This window comes from Nematolebias whitei, chromosome 14 (genome assembly GCF_014905685.2).
Source record: "Nematolebias whitei isolate Nwh7 chromosome 14, NemWhi1, whole genome shotgun sequence".
Lineage (NCBI taxonomy): Eukaryota > Metazoa > Chordata > Actinopteri > Cyprinodontiformes > Rivulidae > Nematolebias > Nematolebias whitei.
This window is the reverse complement of record NC_056511.1, coordinates 40464036-40480747: the sequence shown is the minus strand read 5'-3', so window position 1 is coordinate 40480747 and position 16712 is coordinate 40464036. Positions and strand designations below refer to the sequence as shown.

The 16712-nt window shown below is 41.6% G+C and overlaps 1 protein-coding gene across 1 annotated transcript in view; it reads right to left on the bottom strand.

The window, feature by feature from the left end:
• zbtb20 (zinc finger and BTB domain containing 20) overlaps positions 1 to 2153 on the bottom strand; it is a 7748-nt gene extending 5595 nt beyond the window's left edge. The window contains exon 1 of the mRNA XM_037688122.1: positions 644 to 2153. Within this exon, the coding sequence (XP_037544050.1) occupies positions 644 to 2138 (1495 nt within the window). The 5' untranslated portion in view covers positions 2139 to 2153. The remainder of the gene's footprint in view (positions 1 to 643) is intronic.
• Positions 2154 to 16712: the final 14559 nt, after the last annotated feature.

Here is a 16712-nt window from a genome sequence, read left to right as displayed (position 1 = left end):
AAACATGCTGAACCAGAAGAAAAGCTGAAATGAGCAGAAACATACTGAACCAGAAGAAAAGCTGAAATGATCCGTTCAAGATTTTAAACAGCTCAAAGGGTGTGAAGGATGTGGCCAGCAAAGCTGAATGTTTCAAAAAGTAAAACTTGCACAAATGTCCTGAATGAGCTGAACGTTTTGAGACACGAATTGTTGACACAGAACAAAAATAGCAGAATATGTGATGAAAAATGCACCGAAGAGACGTGGACGTGAGAAAGATTTAGAAACATTCACACAACTAGAAGTAAATGTAAATTAAAACGCTTCATTTGAATTTTTTTCTCCGCTTAAAAAAAACCCAAACTACAACCCTAAACACTGACTGTTCCACAAACCCATATATTTATTCAGATTACTTTAGATAACGTGAATAATATTTTGCCCATTAAAAACTTTCTTTTCCTGAGTTTAGAAGGTTTTTCTCACTCCTACACAGAACTGGAGTTTCATTCAGCTCGTGCTTCTGGGTGCCTTTTCATCCTACATGCTCCACTTTAACATCCTGTGAAGAACAGTCTAAGAACATTCTCACAAGCTCCAGCTGCTACCAAGTTATTTTACTGATCCAACTCGTAGACGTGAGAGTCTCGTCTTGACTTACCGGTGTGGACAAACATGTGTTTGACGTAGTTCTGTTTCGCAGTAAAGGTTTTACTGCAGAGAGTGCATTCGTAGGGCTTCTTCTCCCCGGGGCCGATCCCTCCTGCAGCCTGCTGTTGCTGAGCTTGCACCTGCTGTACCGACATGGGGTTTTGGAATGATGGCATTGCAGGGGGCGGCACCGCCACAAACTGGGGTTGCTGCTGGCCAGGAAGGTAAAGGAAAGGCTTGTGGTCCCTAGCCGGCTGCGTGGGGAAGAGTGTGGGCAGGAAGGTGCTTCCAACGGTGCCCATCACTTGGGAGTTGCTGGTCACGGTGAGCGGCATCCTCAGGTTGCTGGTGTGTGATTCTATCTGGCGCATGTACTGCGACATGGGACTGAGTTTGACTGAGTTTGGCAGGGACTGCATCATGCTACTGTCACTAGTGCCGTGGGACGTGTCCCCGTCCTCCGTCTTTTGCATCTGCTCCGGGGACGAGTCGTTGACCTTTATCTGCACTGGAGCTCCGTCACCTTGCTGCCCGCCCCCGTCTCGGCCGAAGCTCATCAGGTACGACTGCTGCTCCATGGCGTCCGGCTCCGTGCTGATGGAGGAGCTCACCCCTGAGTCAAAACTTTCAACCTTGGACTCGCCCTCTACCCCCTCGTTGTGGTCGGTGTCGTCTTGGCAGTCCCCCATGTCGTCATAGCAGGTGTACTCGTCTTCAGCCTCCTCCTTGATGTGCATCCCTCCTGTCTGTATGCGTACCGGTCGGGGTTGCTTGCGGCAGTGGGTGGACTCTGCGGTGGACATGAAGCGATCGACCTGCTGCGATCTTTCCTGGATGCGGTTTATCCAGGGCGGATCTTGAGACTGCTGGTTCTTCTGGGTGCTCGCGTCATAATTTGCAGACAAAGGGTTAATAAAAAGGGGGCGCTCGCGGGTGCCGTTCTGCAGGGACAGGCTAGAGTAGGAGTAGAGTGACGTGTACGCCCGATCTACACTTTGCTGAGATGTTACTTGCATATAACCTGACTCTGCATCGCTGCTGGGCCCGGAGGTGCCAGACTCTGGCGTACCGCGGGGCGTTTCCTGGCCAGAGTCTCCTGGTATAACAGGGAACCCCCCAGGGCCTGCCAGACCCACATTCTGGGACACGATGCGCGTGCACTCATCGATGACGGTCTTGATCTGCAGGATGCTGGCAGCAGTGAGGATCTGCAGAGCTTCTGACTGGGACACTCGCAGGATTCCACTGTACATAAAGTCAATCAGCTTCTGGATGGATTGCACTGAGACCACGGAGGGGATCTCGATGTCGCTGTAGCCCAAGAGCAGCTTGTCCTGAAAGAAGGGGCTTCCAGCGGCCAGCACACACCGGTGAGCTCGCAGCATGCTTCCATGGATCCGAACAGTCACATCACAGAAGTGCCCGCGGTTGCGCTGCTCATTGAGGGTCTCAAGTACAGAATTGCTGAAGTTGTGGAGGTTGATGTTATGAATGCGCTCGGTCATCCCCTTGCAACTGATGTCACCTGCAGAGGAGCAACACACCTGACTGAAAACCTGCAACACGCACATTCACTGCTCTGCTCAACTGTGGTAAACACACACCTACAATGTCTCTATTTACTGTTTTAATACGTTTATTATTATCATTATTATTACAAATATCATGAAGCTTTTTTTGGTTGTTTGCAAATCGTTTTAGTTATGAATCATTAAATACTATTACTGCGAGTGGATGTGTAATAAATAAAGTTTTCTTCTGTGACGTGCAGAATTATTATAAACGGGCACAATGCATTTAATTAAAGGGCTATTTAAACAATAATAAAAAATATGAGCATTTATTCCTCAGTGCTGATGAAAACCTTAAAGGGAACCAGAGTTTTTAATGGAACGGCTGTTAAAATCTTCCATTTTGTTCTGGTAAAATTGGATTAAAATGGTTCTCATGCGAACCCTCCAAGTTTCTTTCGCTCGGCGTCTCTGAAGTTCCTCGCGCAGCCGCCAGGGGGCGCTCGGAGCTCAGAGGACAGCAGGCCTCCTTTGTCGGCCATGTGTTCCTGTCATGGCGCTTCCTGATTGTCTTTACACTAAATGTGACCTGGCTGATCAGGGATGACTGAAGGAGCTGCTCTTTTGTTTTGTTTTTTTAATTCAGTTAGTGGTTTAAAAAAATTAAAAGTCATCCAAATGAGAGAAAGTGCAAAACATGAAGAGTTACTGTAAAATTAATTCGGTTCCTGCGCAAATCTTTTCAACTATTTTTGTTTTTTAGGTTGTTGACTTTGACGTCAAGCAATTCTTTTGAAAAGACTAAATAAATGAGGGTGCTCTTTAAAAAAAATTATATACATATATATATATATATAAATGTAAATAGGCATGTAAAAACAAAACAGAATTTATAATAATTTAAAATATTTTGTCGACACAACAGCTGCCATTTTTGGTTTAAAAACACAATAATGAGAAGAACAATAAAACACAATTGTATTCGGAGGAGAAATCAACCTAAACATATAAAATCAGGTTTAAAAGTGACAAACTGGTTCGTTCAGTAAAAACAGAATTTAGCTGAAATTACATATTTAAAAAAAAAAAAAAAAAAGCATCAACACCAGATAACGGGTTCAAATCTGACTTCTTAGATTTTAACTCCAGAGAGAAAACATGAAAAAGAATCTGCCCAGTACTCACAGTTAGATGACGTTTGTTTCTTTTCTTGTCTTTTTGTGGAAATGCTTGTGACGGCTGGTGATGGAGTGTGGGTCAAGCGTTAATCTGCTGGTGGAGATGGTCTGATCTGAGGCCTGGTGCTAGGCGAGGCTGTCAGCCCTCTCTGCCCAAATCATGTGTTGCTCTGCTTCCAGTGTTTGGGGGGGGGTGGGGGGGGGGGTGGAGAAGAAGAAGAGAGAGAAAAGACAAAGACAAAAATCTTAATGCCACACACTGCCTGTCGATATTGCCACTCCCTTAATGAACCCGGAGCCACAGTAACAAGAATATCTGCCACAGACGTGCTGCAACAGATGTGTGAAGAGTTTTTACAGCGAGGCGAATGGACGCTCCTGGAATCACATGACTGCAAATTTACAAATCAGGGTTTAAAAAACAAAAAACAAATTTACTGTTCAAGAGTGCTGCGTTTTTTTTTTTTTCTTTTTTCCTCAACAGTTCTCTGAGCTGCTGGACAACAAAACCCCACCCTTCTCGTGGAAAACGAAATCCACAATGAAACACGTGCAGGAGACGCTCAAACTTGCGAATTTATCGTTCTCAAACCCACAAATCGGGACGTTAAACGGAGCGACGCCCGGTACCGAAATAAGAGAGACGAGTCCCGATATTGAACACACGAGGTATTCAGTGGAAATCACAAGAAAGGCATTCAACAGCATGAAGCATGTGATGTGCTGATTTGGTGACGCTAAGAAAGGACGGCACAATCGCTCTTCTGCTCCACAAACACATTAGCATGTAAATGTTTGAAAACCCCCAATCTGGCAACAAAAATGATGTAAAACACACGTTTTCATGGCTTTACTTATATTTGGGCAAACCGGGGGAGAAAAAAACGCACCGACTCAACGTAAAATGCCATTTTCAGACACTGTTCACATTAAGGAGAAGCTGGAAATCATAATTCAACGTAATGTGTGATTCAAAGTTTGACCTGACACTTAATATTTTTTTAGGTGGGGATGCGTCAAAAACATTTTCGCTACAACATCAAGTGCTTTCTGGAAAATGCCACAAACTTCACTTTGCTGCGGCGGAACCAGAACGGGCTTTGGATTGGACCAGACCTGCACATTAGTGTTGACACAAATTACTCTTTTTTTTTTTTTTTAGTCCTTTAAAAAAAAAAAAAAAACACAAAAAAAAAACTAAAAAAAGGTTAAATGCATTTAACCAGTTTGAAACACTGAAAAAAAAAAAAAAACATCTTTTTTATCCACACAGTTGGTGAAATAAATAAATGAAATTCTCTTTTATGTTCCTCTCTTGATTTTCTGTGCCAAGGTAACAGAAACACGTTAAACAATAGATGTGCCCCTGAGATGATGACTTTATTTTCTTTAGTGCAGCGAAGCACAAGACTTGAGAGAAAAGCCGAATTAAAGCGTTCCAACTGATAAGTTGCGTTCACGTTGCTTCTCTTCGGGTCATAAGCAACATTCGGAGGAACGCTAATCTCCCCATAACGTGCGTTTCGTGAAATCTTCCTGTCACCGAACGTATTTGATCATTAGATAAGGGCAAGTGACGACACGTTTAGCAGCACGGGGCGATGACTTGACGCCGACGTGTGTGACACAGCACATGAGCACGCACCACGGCTGGAAGAAAAACAGTTATTTCAGTGTGAAATTCCACTGAAGCACAAACTATTCTCCTCTTGTTTTAACAAGAATCACAATCACCCAGTCAGGACTGGTGATCATTAACCAACCAGACCTCACTGTGATTAGTTCACTCATTTAAAACTGATTTTTACCACAATAAAAGCCAGCAAAATGCCATATTTTACAGCTTCCTGTGTGATCTTGCTCTACGTACATGCTTGTATTCATTACAGCCCCAAATACTTGACCTTTTATTTTCCTGCAGGGGTTACCTTCCAACCGCTGCTGCTAATCTCCTTCTACCTTTGTGCACGCCTACTTTGAGACGTGTATATAAATATATATAACCCCTTTATGATCCCCCTCCCCTCCTCCTCCGCAGACATGTAAATGCACCTGCCTGAGGGTAAAGTGAGGTGAACGCTGGCAACAAAGGAGCAGGCCGAGGGAAGCGGGCTGCCGCTGCCCAGTCTGCCACTCACAACACTGATTCCATTTTAGCCGTGACACAGTGGGTGAGCAGCAGCCAGCGCCTACCTGCAGTGAATTCTAATCAGCCCAGGGGTCTGCTGCCACCCCCCACCCCCCCTCCTGTACCCTGCCTCGGACTAAAGGGGCTGATGATCCTTCAAAATTAATTAGATCCTTGTAGGAAGCGGCCATTTTCTTTCACTTGCTAATACTGGAAAGAAAAAAATCAAGATAAAATCTAACTTCATTCTACATGTCCCACCACCTCCACCACCACCACCACCTCCACCACCACCTCCACCTCCACCGTCGTCCCGCCGTATTGATTTCTTATGCTGCATCTATCTACATTTTTTCCTGTTTAATCAACTCTCCTTGTGTTTTGCTGCACACCTCTATTTATCAGTCTGTGCCCCCCCCCCCCCCCCCCCACCCCCCCCCCCCCACCACCCACCCCCTCCCCCCACCCCTCCCCTCACCCCGCCCCCCCTTTGGGTAGGGGGTGCCCCCCCCCCCCCCCCAATAAAAAAACCTTCCCCAACGACCCTCACTCACCCCTACGCCTCCTGCCCCCCTCCCCCTCCCTCTCTAGCTGCATCTCCCAGCTCTGTGTCTGCCTCTGTGGAGTTTACTGTCAATAAAATCCCCAGAGGTCAGTTTGTCTGCTGGAAATCAGACACAATGCTTCAGACCTCCCCAACGCAACGCATGCTCGGCTGCCGCCACCACAACAAAGGCTGAGGAGGGGCGGAGGATGAAGGCGAGGGGAGGAGAGAAGGGGGAAACAAAAAAAAAAAAAAAAAGGAAAAGAAAGAGGAGAAATTAAGACAGGGCGAAGATTGCAGCTCCACCAGCCAGACTCCAGGTTAATCAGCTGCCCGCGTTGGGCGACGAGCTCCTGAAAGACGCTGCACCGAATTGGACATTAGTTAATCAAGAGGGTGGGGTGCAGGGTGTGTGTGTGGCTGGGGGTTAAAATGGCGAGGATGGGGGATGGGGTTGAGAAAGAGACACATGCGGCGCGATAATAAAAAAGGAGCAGTATCAGCCCGTGTGAATAATGTACATGTTGAATATGCAAATAGGAGCATACATCCGAGGCCCCTGCTACGTGTAAAATCTGGAGACAAAGGGTGGGGGGCCTTTACGGAAAGCCCAGGTCCACGCTTGTGCGTACATCTTGATGAATCTGATGCAGATTTGCGCCCATCAAGAGCGCTTTGTGTTGCACCTTATTAGGAAGAAGTTGGTGTGAAAGCTCCCCTGCCTCCCCGTCCCTGCGCACATTCTAATAATTGATTTCAGTTTATTCAGCCCGTACGCATTAGCATGCAAACAACCAGAAATCAGGCTTCGCTCCGCCGCGGTCTAACGCCGTTCAGCTCATAGTCTAAATGTGAAGCAAGGCCATTTGGAAATGTTCTGCCACAATCAAGAGATGAAGTGCAGATTGGATAAGAGATAAGCGAGGGTGTGTTTTGATAAAGTACACTATGTTCATTTTAATCCTCGCGCACCACAGTATGCACACACGAGACATTGTTATCTACAACTTCTCTGATACACGCACACGCAATCTAATTAAATACCAGCATGTTGCATCCCGGTGTCCTTCCATCCACACAATATATATGTTTTAATTATTCATCTTCGGCCAACAAAGTTGTGATTGATGATTAAATTGGAGCACTTCAGAGCACCTGCCTCTTTTGACCTTTCCGTGTTTTTCTTTTTATTACTATTTTTGCAGTGAAACATGCAGAAAACACATCAGATTTAATTGATTTGCCTTTACAGTGAAACTATCAACAAGCGCATGAAGGATTCTGACAAGCAGAGCAAAGACGTTCGCACAACTTTTTTTTTTTTCTTTTGGATCTCTTGGCTGAAATATTAGATTCCATCGTTTAAATGTACATTAAAAGCAACTATAACGAGTTCAAAGTAAACTGAAACAAGCGGTACGCCGATGTCCCCCATCCATCGCTGAGGGACATGAATAGTGTGTGTTTATCGCGTTTGAGATGAGTGTTTTTCTGTACCGGAATTAAACAGGGAACGCAAGTAAACCTTAATGTTTTTGGTGCAAGATGTTCAAGTGGGTAGAAGTGACACTGCGGAGAACAGAGGTAGTTTTTTTTCTTGTCCAAGGTAGAGCAGAGTGACGGATCCTGGTGAGTGGAGGGAGACATTTTATCCACCACCAGATACAATGGTGGAGTTGGTGACCAGCATATTAATCTTTGGGCTACACCAATCATTTGAGGGAATGACACTTTCAAGCAATATAAAAACTAGAAAGCATAATTTCCCCAAATGACAGGGGTGGTCAGTTTACATGTATATATGGCAGTGGCGGGGCTTAATTTGAGCTGGAACAGGATCCGTGAATTTTCTTATTTTGACAGGGTGCATTCCAGTAACTCTCAGGCGTATTAATAATAAAGTTATGAACAAATATGACTGCTTTGAACAAATAAAACCTATACTGGATATGTAATCTGAAAATAATTACATAAACACTCGTTTTTAACACAACAGCCATTTACGAGCACACGAGTTGCCTCTTAAAGTCGCATTTTCCGTGTCCACCCTTGAAAAAAAATCTTCGCCCCTAAAAAGGAGGTGAGCGCCGAACTAACCCGGCCGTCAGGAGCCCAGACGGAGGAGGCGCCTGCCTTGGAGGTTTCACATGTGGAGTCGGACACACAACGAGCACGGATAGTGTCGGGCTCAGAACCCTCAAGTGGGCTTGACAGAATTGGAGCATTTACAAATGCAGGCAAACGTAGATGTTTAACAGCTCAGTAATCACATCTACGTTATTCAAACATTTCTAGGGGAGGACCTCCACGGCTATTTGCGTTCCAGCATCGATTGGTTTACAAATTAAGCCGGTGGAATTTTTACTTGGCAACTCAACTTTTGATAGTGATCTTTCTTGTGCTTAGATGCAGCTGTAAAACAAAATGGAAGTCATTCTGTTGCTTTCTTTTCAAATTATCCAGCTCACACGATTACCATATATACATATATGTTGACAGCCATCTTGGATTTTGACGTGGCAACCCAATATTCAAAAGGAGACGTTTTTTTATCCTAGATGTACCCACACACCAAAATGGAAGACTGTCCTTTATTTAATTTTCAAGTTATAACGTTCACAACATGCATGGATGGACAGACAGACGGAGAGTATTTCCAATTCCCCCTCTTCGTTCTGCAACGGAGGACAAAAAGATATTCTTTCCCTAATCACAACGTGCAACAGCTTCTTAAACTTTGAACTGGCTCTTCTCAGCTAAAGCTAAAAACACGCAAACTTTTACGTTTCTTTTTCCTTATGAGCACTTGCATTTGCTCTGAGCGCCAAGAAATAATTAAAGCGCAGAAATGTCGCGACCACCGCTCAGTCGAAATAACGTGAACACTCTGTATTGTGTTCGAGCGTTTCTGTGCATCAAGTGGAAACGTGCAAACTTCTTAAATCAACCTAAATTTAATCTGACTGTTCACGATTAGTTCCACTGCCAATAAAACGTCTCAAACAGAAAAGCAGATTAATGTGTGAAGGCATTCCGTCCAGCAGAAAGGCACTCATTGTGACAGGATGTGCGGCTTTCAAATAAATTCCTCATGCACGCAAATAATAAACACTGCAATACCATGAGGCGATACGAAGACGGTTGAAGGGTTTTATTTTTTGACAGGACAGCTTGTTTCACCCTCGTCCTTTTCTGGCATGAACACGTGCGACACAGAAGACTCATTGTGTTTATACAGATGGGATGATAATCAACACCTAATATTATTATTTTTTAAATCAAAGTCCACAAAAACACAAAAATAAGTAAAAAATGTCGCCCTACGTTTAATGAAGGCTTCTCCAGTAGCAGAAAGAGAGAAAAACAAGCAGCTACGGTTGGCACATGGCCATTAAAATTAATTTTTTTTTAAAAACTGTCGCTTTGGTGATGGAACAGAAGCTTTAAGGGGGGGGGGGGGACTCAAATTTGGCAACTGGTTCTGCTTTTGTTAATGAGCATTTGACCAAAAAGAAACATCTGACCACTTGTGCGATCGAGTCCAAAACACCTCTAACCCCCCGAAGCAGATAATGCTACGTTCAAGAGTTCTCATTTAGACACAAGAGTCTGCAGCAACTGCCTCTCTGCAGCTACTACACGAGTCGAGGACGTTCCGCCTCTCCAACACGAGGCCTCGCAGGTCGTTAAGAGATCTTCACGAACCTGAACAGAAGCTCACGGAGGACGCTTCCAACCGTTACGAGTTATCCCAGTAACGACTGGTTGATTCAGTTTTGGCAAAAAAAAGCACGGGAAAAATAAAATTGTCTATAAACAAACAAGTACCCAAAGTTTGAGGGATTCAAACAGTGAGTGTTTGTTGTGTTGGACATGAGTGTTTTTCTGCACTGGAAATGAACAGGGAATGTGAGTAAACCTTAATGTTTTTGAAGTGGGTAGGAGTTACACTGGAGAAGAACTGAGGTAGTGCTTTTGTTTTGTCTGAGGCAGAGCAGAGACAGATCCTGGTGAGTGGCAGGACCAATTTTATCCACCACCAGGTGCAATGGAGGAGCTAGAGGGTGGCTAATGGTGGCCTTGGCCAATATAGAATCATCTTCAGTCACCCCACTTTTAAGCAATATAAAAACTAGAAAGCATTTTCCCTGAATGATAGCGGAAAAGGAACATGAATAAATGTTGGTGGCCATCTTGGATTTTGATGTGGCACCCAAGATCATGACAGTGATCTTTTTTTACACCTAGGTGCAGCCACACGCCAACATGAACCATGTTAACTCACTTATTTTTCAAGTTATCATGCTGACAAAGTTCATGGACTGACAAGGGAACGTTGTTTCCAACCCCCCTCGTGTCGCTTTGCAACCATTAAAGGCCTAGCATATCTTGAAGGAACGACCAGGTCGTCTTTCATGCCCGAGTGTTAAACTGAAATTATGCTGTCAAGGGATGTTTTGGTTTTGGATGTTTTAGGAGGAGTCTCAGTTACTACCACACCGATGTTAGCTTAATATCTGTGCAACTCGTTGAGTCATGACTATTTTTTGTAGAAGTCCATCTTGAATTAGACTGACCCCAAATGTTAAGCAGCTGTACATGTACGCCCAGGGAGAACATTCAAATATTTAGTTAAAGTCTGCCAGTTGTCTGTGAAATATTTTGCTAACAGACACAGGTGACTCTAATACGTAGCTAAGTAAAAACCATAAATAAATAAAAAAAATGCTATATGATCATACTGTAACATGCAAGATGTGGCAGAATTTATTAACATGTTTATTTTTTGTAACATTTGCCCTTTGCAATGAACAAGACCATTTTGGCCGCTGCAGGCCCCTGTAGCCTCCGGCCTCCAGCGGGATGTGACAAGGGCAGCATCTTACTGAGAGTCCTGAGCAGCCTGCAGGCATCCAGAAAATACAACATTCAACACTAAACACAACGTTTAGAGCAGAAGAACGGCTGATTCAAATTTAAAAACAACCGTTCAGTACGCTCTGCTAACGCAAGAAAATACGTGACGACATAAGAAGCAGTCAAATTAAATGTTAGCTTATCACTTCATCTAACTCGTCCGAGTAACAACACATCGGCAGAAACACGAAGTGTTTTAGTACACACTAGTTGGATGCGTGGAACAAGATATTCTACTAAATAAAAAAGTAATAAAACCTTTGTTTAAAATATAAAAGTAATTGTGAACAAAACGTATCATCGTTGAGTTAAAGAAACACAGTTAAAAATACAATTTGAGGTGTCCCGATACTATCCTGAAATTACAAGTACTGTACTTCAGTTTGGTACCTGCACACCGAGTAGTAGTTCTGCACGATATTATCGCACGGTATCGTATCGGCAGATATTAGCGATAAAGTTAAATATCGTACATGAGCCATTCCGTCAAAACAACTCACCGATATAAAAGGAACTGTTTTTAGATTGTGTAACCATGTATTGGGTTTCTAAGTTCATTTTGAATTTAAGAAACTGTCAAGTATTTCTGTTAATGCACTACTGCTTATGCGCTTTTCACGTGTCGCTTGTGAACAGGTTGAGTTTAGATTTTGTAAAAATGTACAAATTTGCACTGGTCAAGTGTTGTCCTTGTGTTAGAGAGAAGATGTCATGAGTAAATTTGACAATAAACATAATCCAAGTTGAAGTGTTGCATCATTTTCAGTCCCCTTTTTGGCATCTGCATTTGGTAGCAGGACAAACTGACAAAGACCGTGCAGAATAATGTATTTTAATTCCACAGCAGAGAAAGATAAGTAGTCTCTGTAAGTAGGTCTAGGAAACAAAATATTGGTATTAGTATCGGTTAAATAAGTTTTAACATATTGGCATATCGGCCAAAAATCCATTAACGTGCATACCTACCGAGTAGGTAATGAGTTTGTACTTTAACATTACACAATGACTTTAGAAACACATTCTTTCATTAAGAACACAGCAAACAGCTGCTGTCCTAACATCATCCATGTTTATTTTAAAATGTCTCTTAACAACGGACACTTTTATTCTTTTCGCTTTGGTTACGGGTACTTGTAATGTGAAAGAGCAAATGACGTCCTCAACATAGCAGTGGAATCAGTTTCAAGTATTCGGGTGTTTAATAAAAGTACAAGTACTTGAGGCTGGTATCAGGCCACTAAATAAAATAGTTTTACATTGTATTTTATGTACTAATTAAGAAATATTGTGATTTTTATACATATACGTCAAGTATAAGTAAACAAAATTGCACTATACGTATATGCTCACTCTCTCATATATATATATATATATATATATATATATATATATATATATATATATATATATATTGTCTGTGTTTTTAATTAATGCTCGCACTTTATTAATCACAGCTAAAATCATTCTTATGCTTTGCCTTGCACTTTAATAAAGGTAATGATGATGTGCGTGTGTGTGTGCGTGTGTGTGTGCGTGACAGGAAAGGCATTTGGTGTAAAGCATCTTTTTTCTTTTTTTGGGGGGTAGTGGGGGGATTTTTATAAAAGAAATAAGATTGGTTGTAATGTTCATTAACTTTCAAAAGCAGTAAATATTCAATGGTTAAAATTTTAAGTAAAAAATATGATCAAGTCGTGATTGTACCATGAAACAATAGTGACGTGATATTTGTTCCATAATGTCCCCATTTGAAGTCTGTACTGGGAATGACTTGTAGCTACTAACTAACCAAATGTTAGCTCAATATCTGTTAAAGTGACAGAGATTTAATCGTTTTTTCTTCAGGTCGCTTCGCTGTGGCAGCCATGTTGAACAGGTCAACTCCCAAAAAATGAATCAGTTGTAGATGAACGTCTAACGATTACTCTCTGAAAGCTTCTTTAGAGATCTTTCTGAGAAATCCTACTAACGCTGCAGACATCCAAACACTCACGGAAACACGTGCACAGTGAAAAACTCGATCGCAGCGTCGCCATGTGTGGCGGGCGACAGCAAACAAGGCACGTAATGCTCGGAGATAAAGTCGTAGAGCGGCAGCTCCTTCGTATCAAACAAAGTGTCTCCTGACTTTCTGTCCTTGGAAGATTAACCAGCAGGGAAAACACTTTGTGCTGATTTATTACGAGACGGTGTGAAGATTTTGGTAATGTGCCGTAGAGAACAGCACAAACCCTGAACGTAGCAGAAGTTATTTATTTATTAGACACCAGAGAGACTAAACCGACTGTACTGTCTTTATTTAGAGAGCGTAAAACAAAAAGAATAAGTGGTTAAAGACATTTTAAGAGCCGCGTGTCACACACAGCGCACGGGGAAGGAGATTCTCCTTCACGCTCACACAAATCTTCATTAAAAAGTGAACCTTTTAAACATTTCGACAGCAAAGACGTCAGGTCATGTGATCACCTGATGAAGTAGTGAATTTACTTGACCGTGCCATGCAGCGTAAACATGATTTTTAGATCAGCTGAATCCATTTTATTTTTTTAAACTGTTACACCAGCAGCTGCACGAGCCGATGGATACTTGTGCAGCTGCTGGCAAAGAGCGCAACTTTTCATGAATGCACAAGAAAGGCCTTTTGCAGTTTTGATAAAACTGTTCAAAACACTCATAAGGTCATAAAGCAAGACGCTGCAAAACAGTCCGTTTGTAACACCAAAAGCTTAAATATTAAAGCAGAGATTGCAGAACGAAGTTGCAAATACGTTTTATGTTGCAACACATTTCTCCTCAGCACATTTATGGCAACGACACACAAATACCACCCGGCTGAGATTAAACTCAGACACTACTCAAGTGAATTTACTATATAATCAACAAACACATGCAGATTTGCCTCAATATGTGCGGCAGACATCAAATCCAGGGGACTTCATAGAGACGCTCTGTGCTTATTTTGAGCCATATGGATGTTAGCACTGTTTGGTGTATTTATAGTTTGGCAAGCTGTTGTGCAGTAAATACAGATTATATATGTCTCCCCAGCTCATTTGACACATGACCCATCTAAAAGCGTGATGCTGACGCACTGAAACACAATCGACCGCATGAGTGCCCTATACACACCAGCACCGAGCGCTGGTACGTCTGCTCCAGACTGCGGGTCGGACGGGTAACGTTATGGACGAGAAGAATTAGGCCTGGGGTGTCCAAACTTTTTCACATGTAGGCCAAAACAGATAAAAGGACTCGTGGGCTACAAAAATGTGAATTTAACTCTCAGCGTGGACAATATTTTGGAGAAAGGACAAAAGCTGACTAACTTTGGTGGAGAAAGAGTTTGACATTGTTGTAGATCCAAAACATTAAAAGCCTCATACACACTAAGCTTGTACATTTTATTAAAAAGGATTTGATTTGTTGGGCCTGTGTTTGTTGTTTTCTTGTGTTTGGAAAGTTCATTTTAGTGTGTTCTCGCCAACTAAAGCATAATGTGAGTAAGTGTCCTTTTAAAAAGGGGGTCGATCAGCCTTTTGGACGAAGTTCTGAAAAACCATCCAGCTGTCAGTCGCTACAACAGATTCATAGAAGGTTTGATAAAGTTGATCAACTCGTATGTCGATGATACCACGTTATATTCATTTTAAAATAGGGATGCGCAATATTTGACTTTTGGCCGATATCGGATATGCTAATATGCTAAAACTTATTTGGCTGATATCCGATACCAATACAGATGTTTTTTTTTTTTTTTTTCCCCAGACCTACTTACAGAGACTACACATCTTTCGCTGCTGTGGAATTAAAATACTCCATTATTCTGCACGGTCTTTGTCAGTTTGTCCTGCTACCAAATGCAGATGACAAAAAGGGGACTGAAAATGATGCAACACTTTAACTTGGATTATGTTTAATGTCAAATTTACTCATGACATATTCTCTCTAACACAATGACAACACTTGAACAGTGCAAATTTGTACATTTTCACAAATCTAAACTCAGCCTGTTCACAAGCGACACGTGAAAAGTGCACAAGTAGTAGTGCATTAATAGATATACTTGACAGTTTCTTAAATTAATAAATAACTTGAAACAGAAGCCTTTTATATCGGTGAGCTATTTTGATGGAATGGCCGATATTTACCTTTATCGCTGATATCGGTCGATACCGATATGCCGATAACATTGTGCATACCTATTTAAAAATGTAGAATTTCCCTCTTGATTATTTTATCAACTGCATTATTTAGCCAAGTTTTATGAATCATTATCCAAAAGTCTCCTGTCTGGTAGAAATCTGTAAAGGTGTTTGGTGCTATGAAGTGAAAATAAAAATATTATAGCCAAATGTTTGTATTTTGCTGAATATTGCTCATTTTGAGAAGATTCTTTTTCATCAGTTTTGCTGTTAAACCTAAACGTTATATAAAAAACGAATTACCAACGAGTTTGCAAAAAGTCTGCATTGACCACTTGAGCTTGCAGGCCTAAATGATACCATTCTTAAAACTGCAGCTGTGGGCCACACAAACACTCCAAGGGCTGCAAATGGCCCTCAGGCCGCACTTTGGACACCCGTGAATTAGGCAAAAGCAGGCGAATGTTTTCTGTTATTCTAACACAGTGGAGCAATCTGACCACGTTGGGAAACGTTATCCATACAATGCTGTGTCGCAAGGCCAACTTAAGCAGGCCAGCAGCAGAATTTCACAAGAAATGAGAGAAAGGCCAAAAAAGATTTCACCTAGTCGAGTGCTGAATCAGTCCAACTGTAGTAAAGGGTGAGTAAAAGTACTATGTGGACAGCAGAGCAGAGAGTCTGTGTCATTAATCCAGTAAAAAAAAACTGTCTTTCTATGGACTATAAGGTCATTTATTTAAAGATAAGTGACATAATGTTGAGAAAAAAATACTTCAAGGAAAACAACACACTCTGGGAGAAAACTAATAAAACGATGGGAATGAAGATAAAGTCTCCAAAAATAGGATTAAAAAAAATATTTATACGCTTCCAAGACGTATTCACTTTATGTGTAAACGTGTGATATTTTCATCAGCAACAACAAACGGAAACAGCCGTTTTAGCTGAATGCCTTCAGGGCTTGTGTTGTTGCTGCACTGTAAACCACTGAGCTTAGGTTTTGTTTAGCAGACATGTTTGCCCGCACAGCAGAGTAAACTACTGCAAGTACTCGTACATGCTCTGAGATGTGTATATGTACATGCAAATATTATCATTTTACAAGCTGTACAAAAATCTGAGCCTAAAATCAGGTTTTTAATGCCAGATTTTTGTAAATCTGTGATACAAGTCCGATTTTGCTTGATTCATAAATCTAACTTATTAGCATACTATACATTACTAATACATACTATACACTATACGTTACTACTACATACTATACACTATACATTACTAATACATATTATACACTATACGTTACTACTACATACTATACACTATACGTTACTACTACATACTATACACTATACATTACTACTACATACTATACACTATACATTACTGCTATACATACTATACACTATACGTTACTACTACATACTATACACTATACATTACTAATACATAATATACACTATACGTTACTACTATATACTATACACTATACATTACTACTATACATACTATACACTATACATTACTGCTATACATACTATACACTATACGTTACTACTACATACTATACACTATACATTACTACTACATACTATACACTATACATTACTACTACATACTATACACTATACATTACTACTATACATACTATACACTATA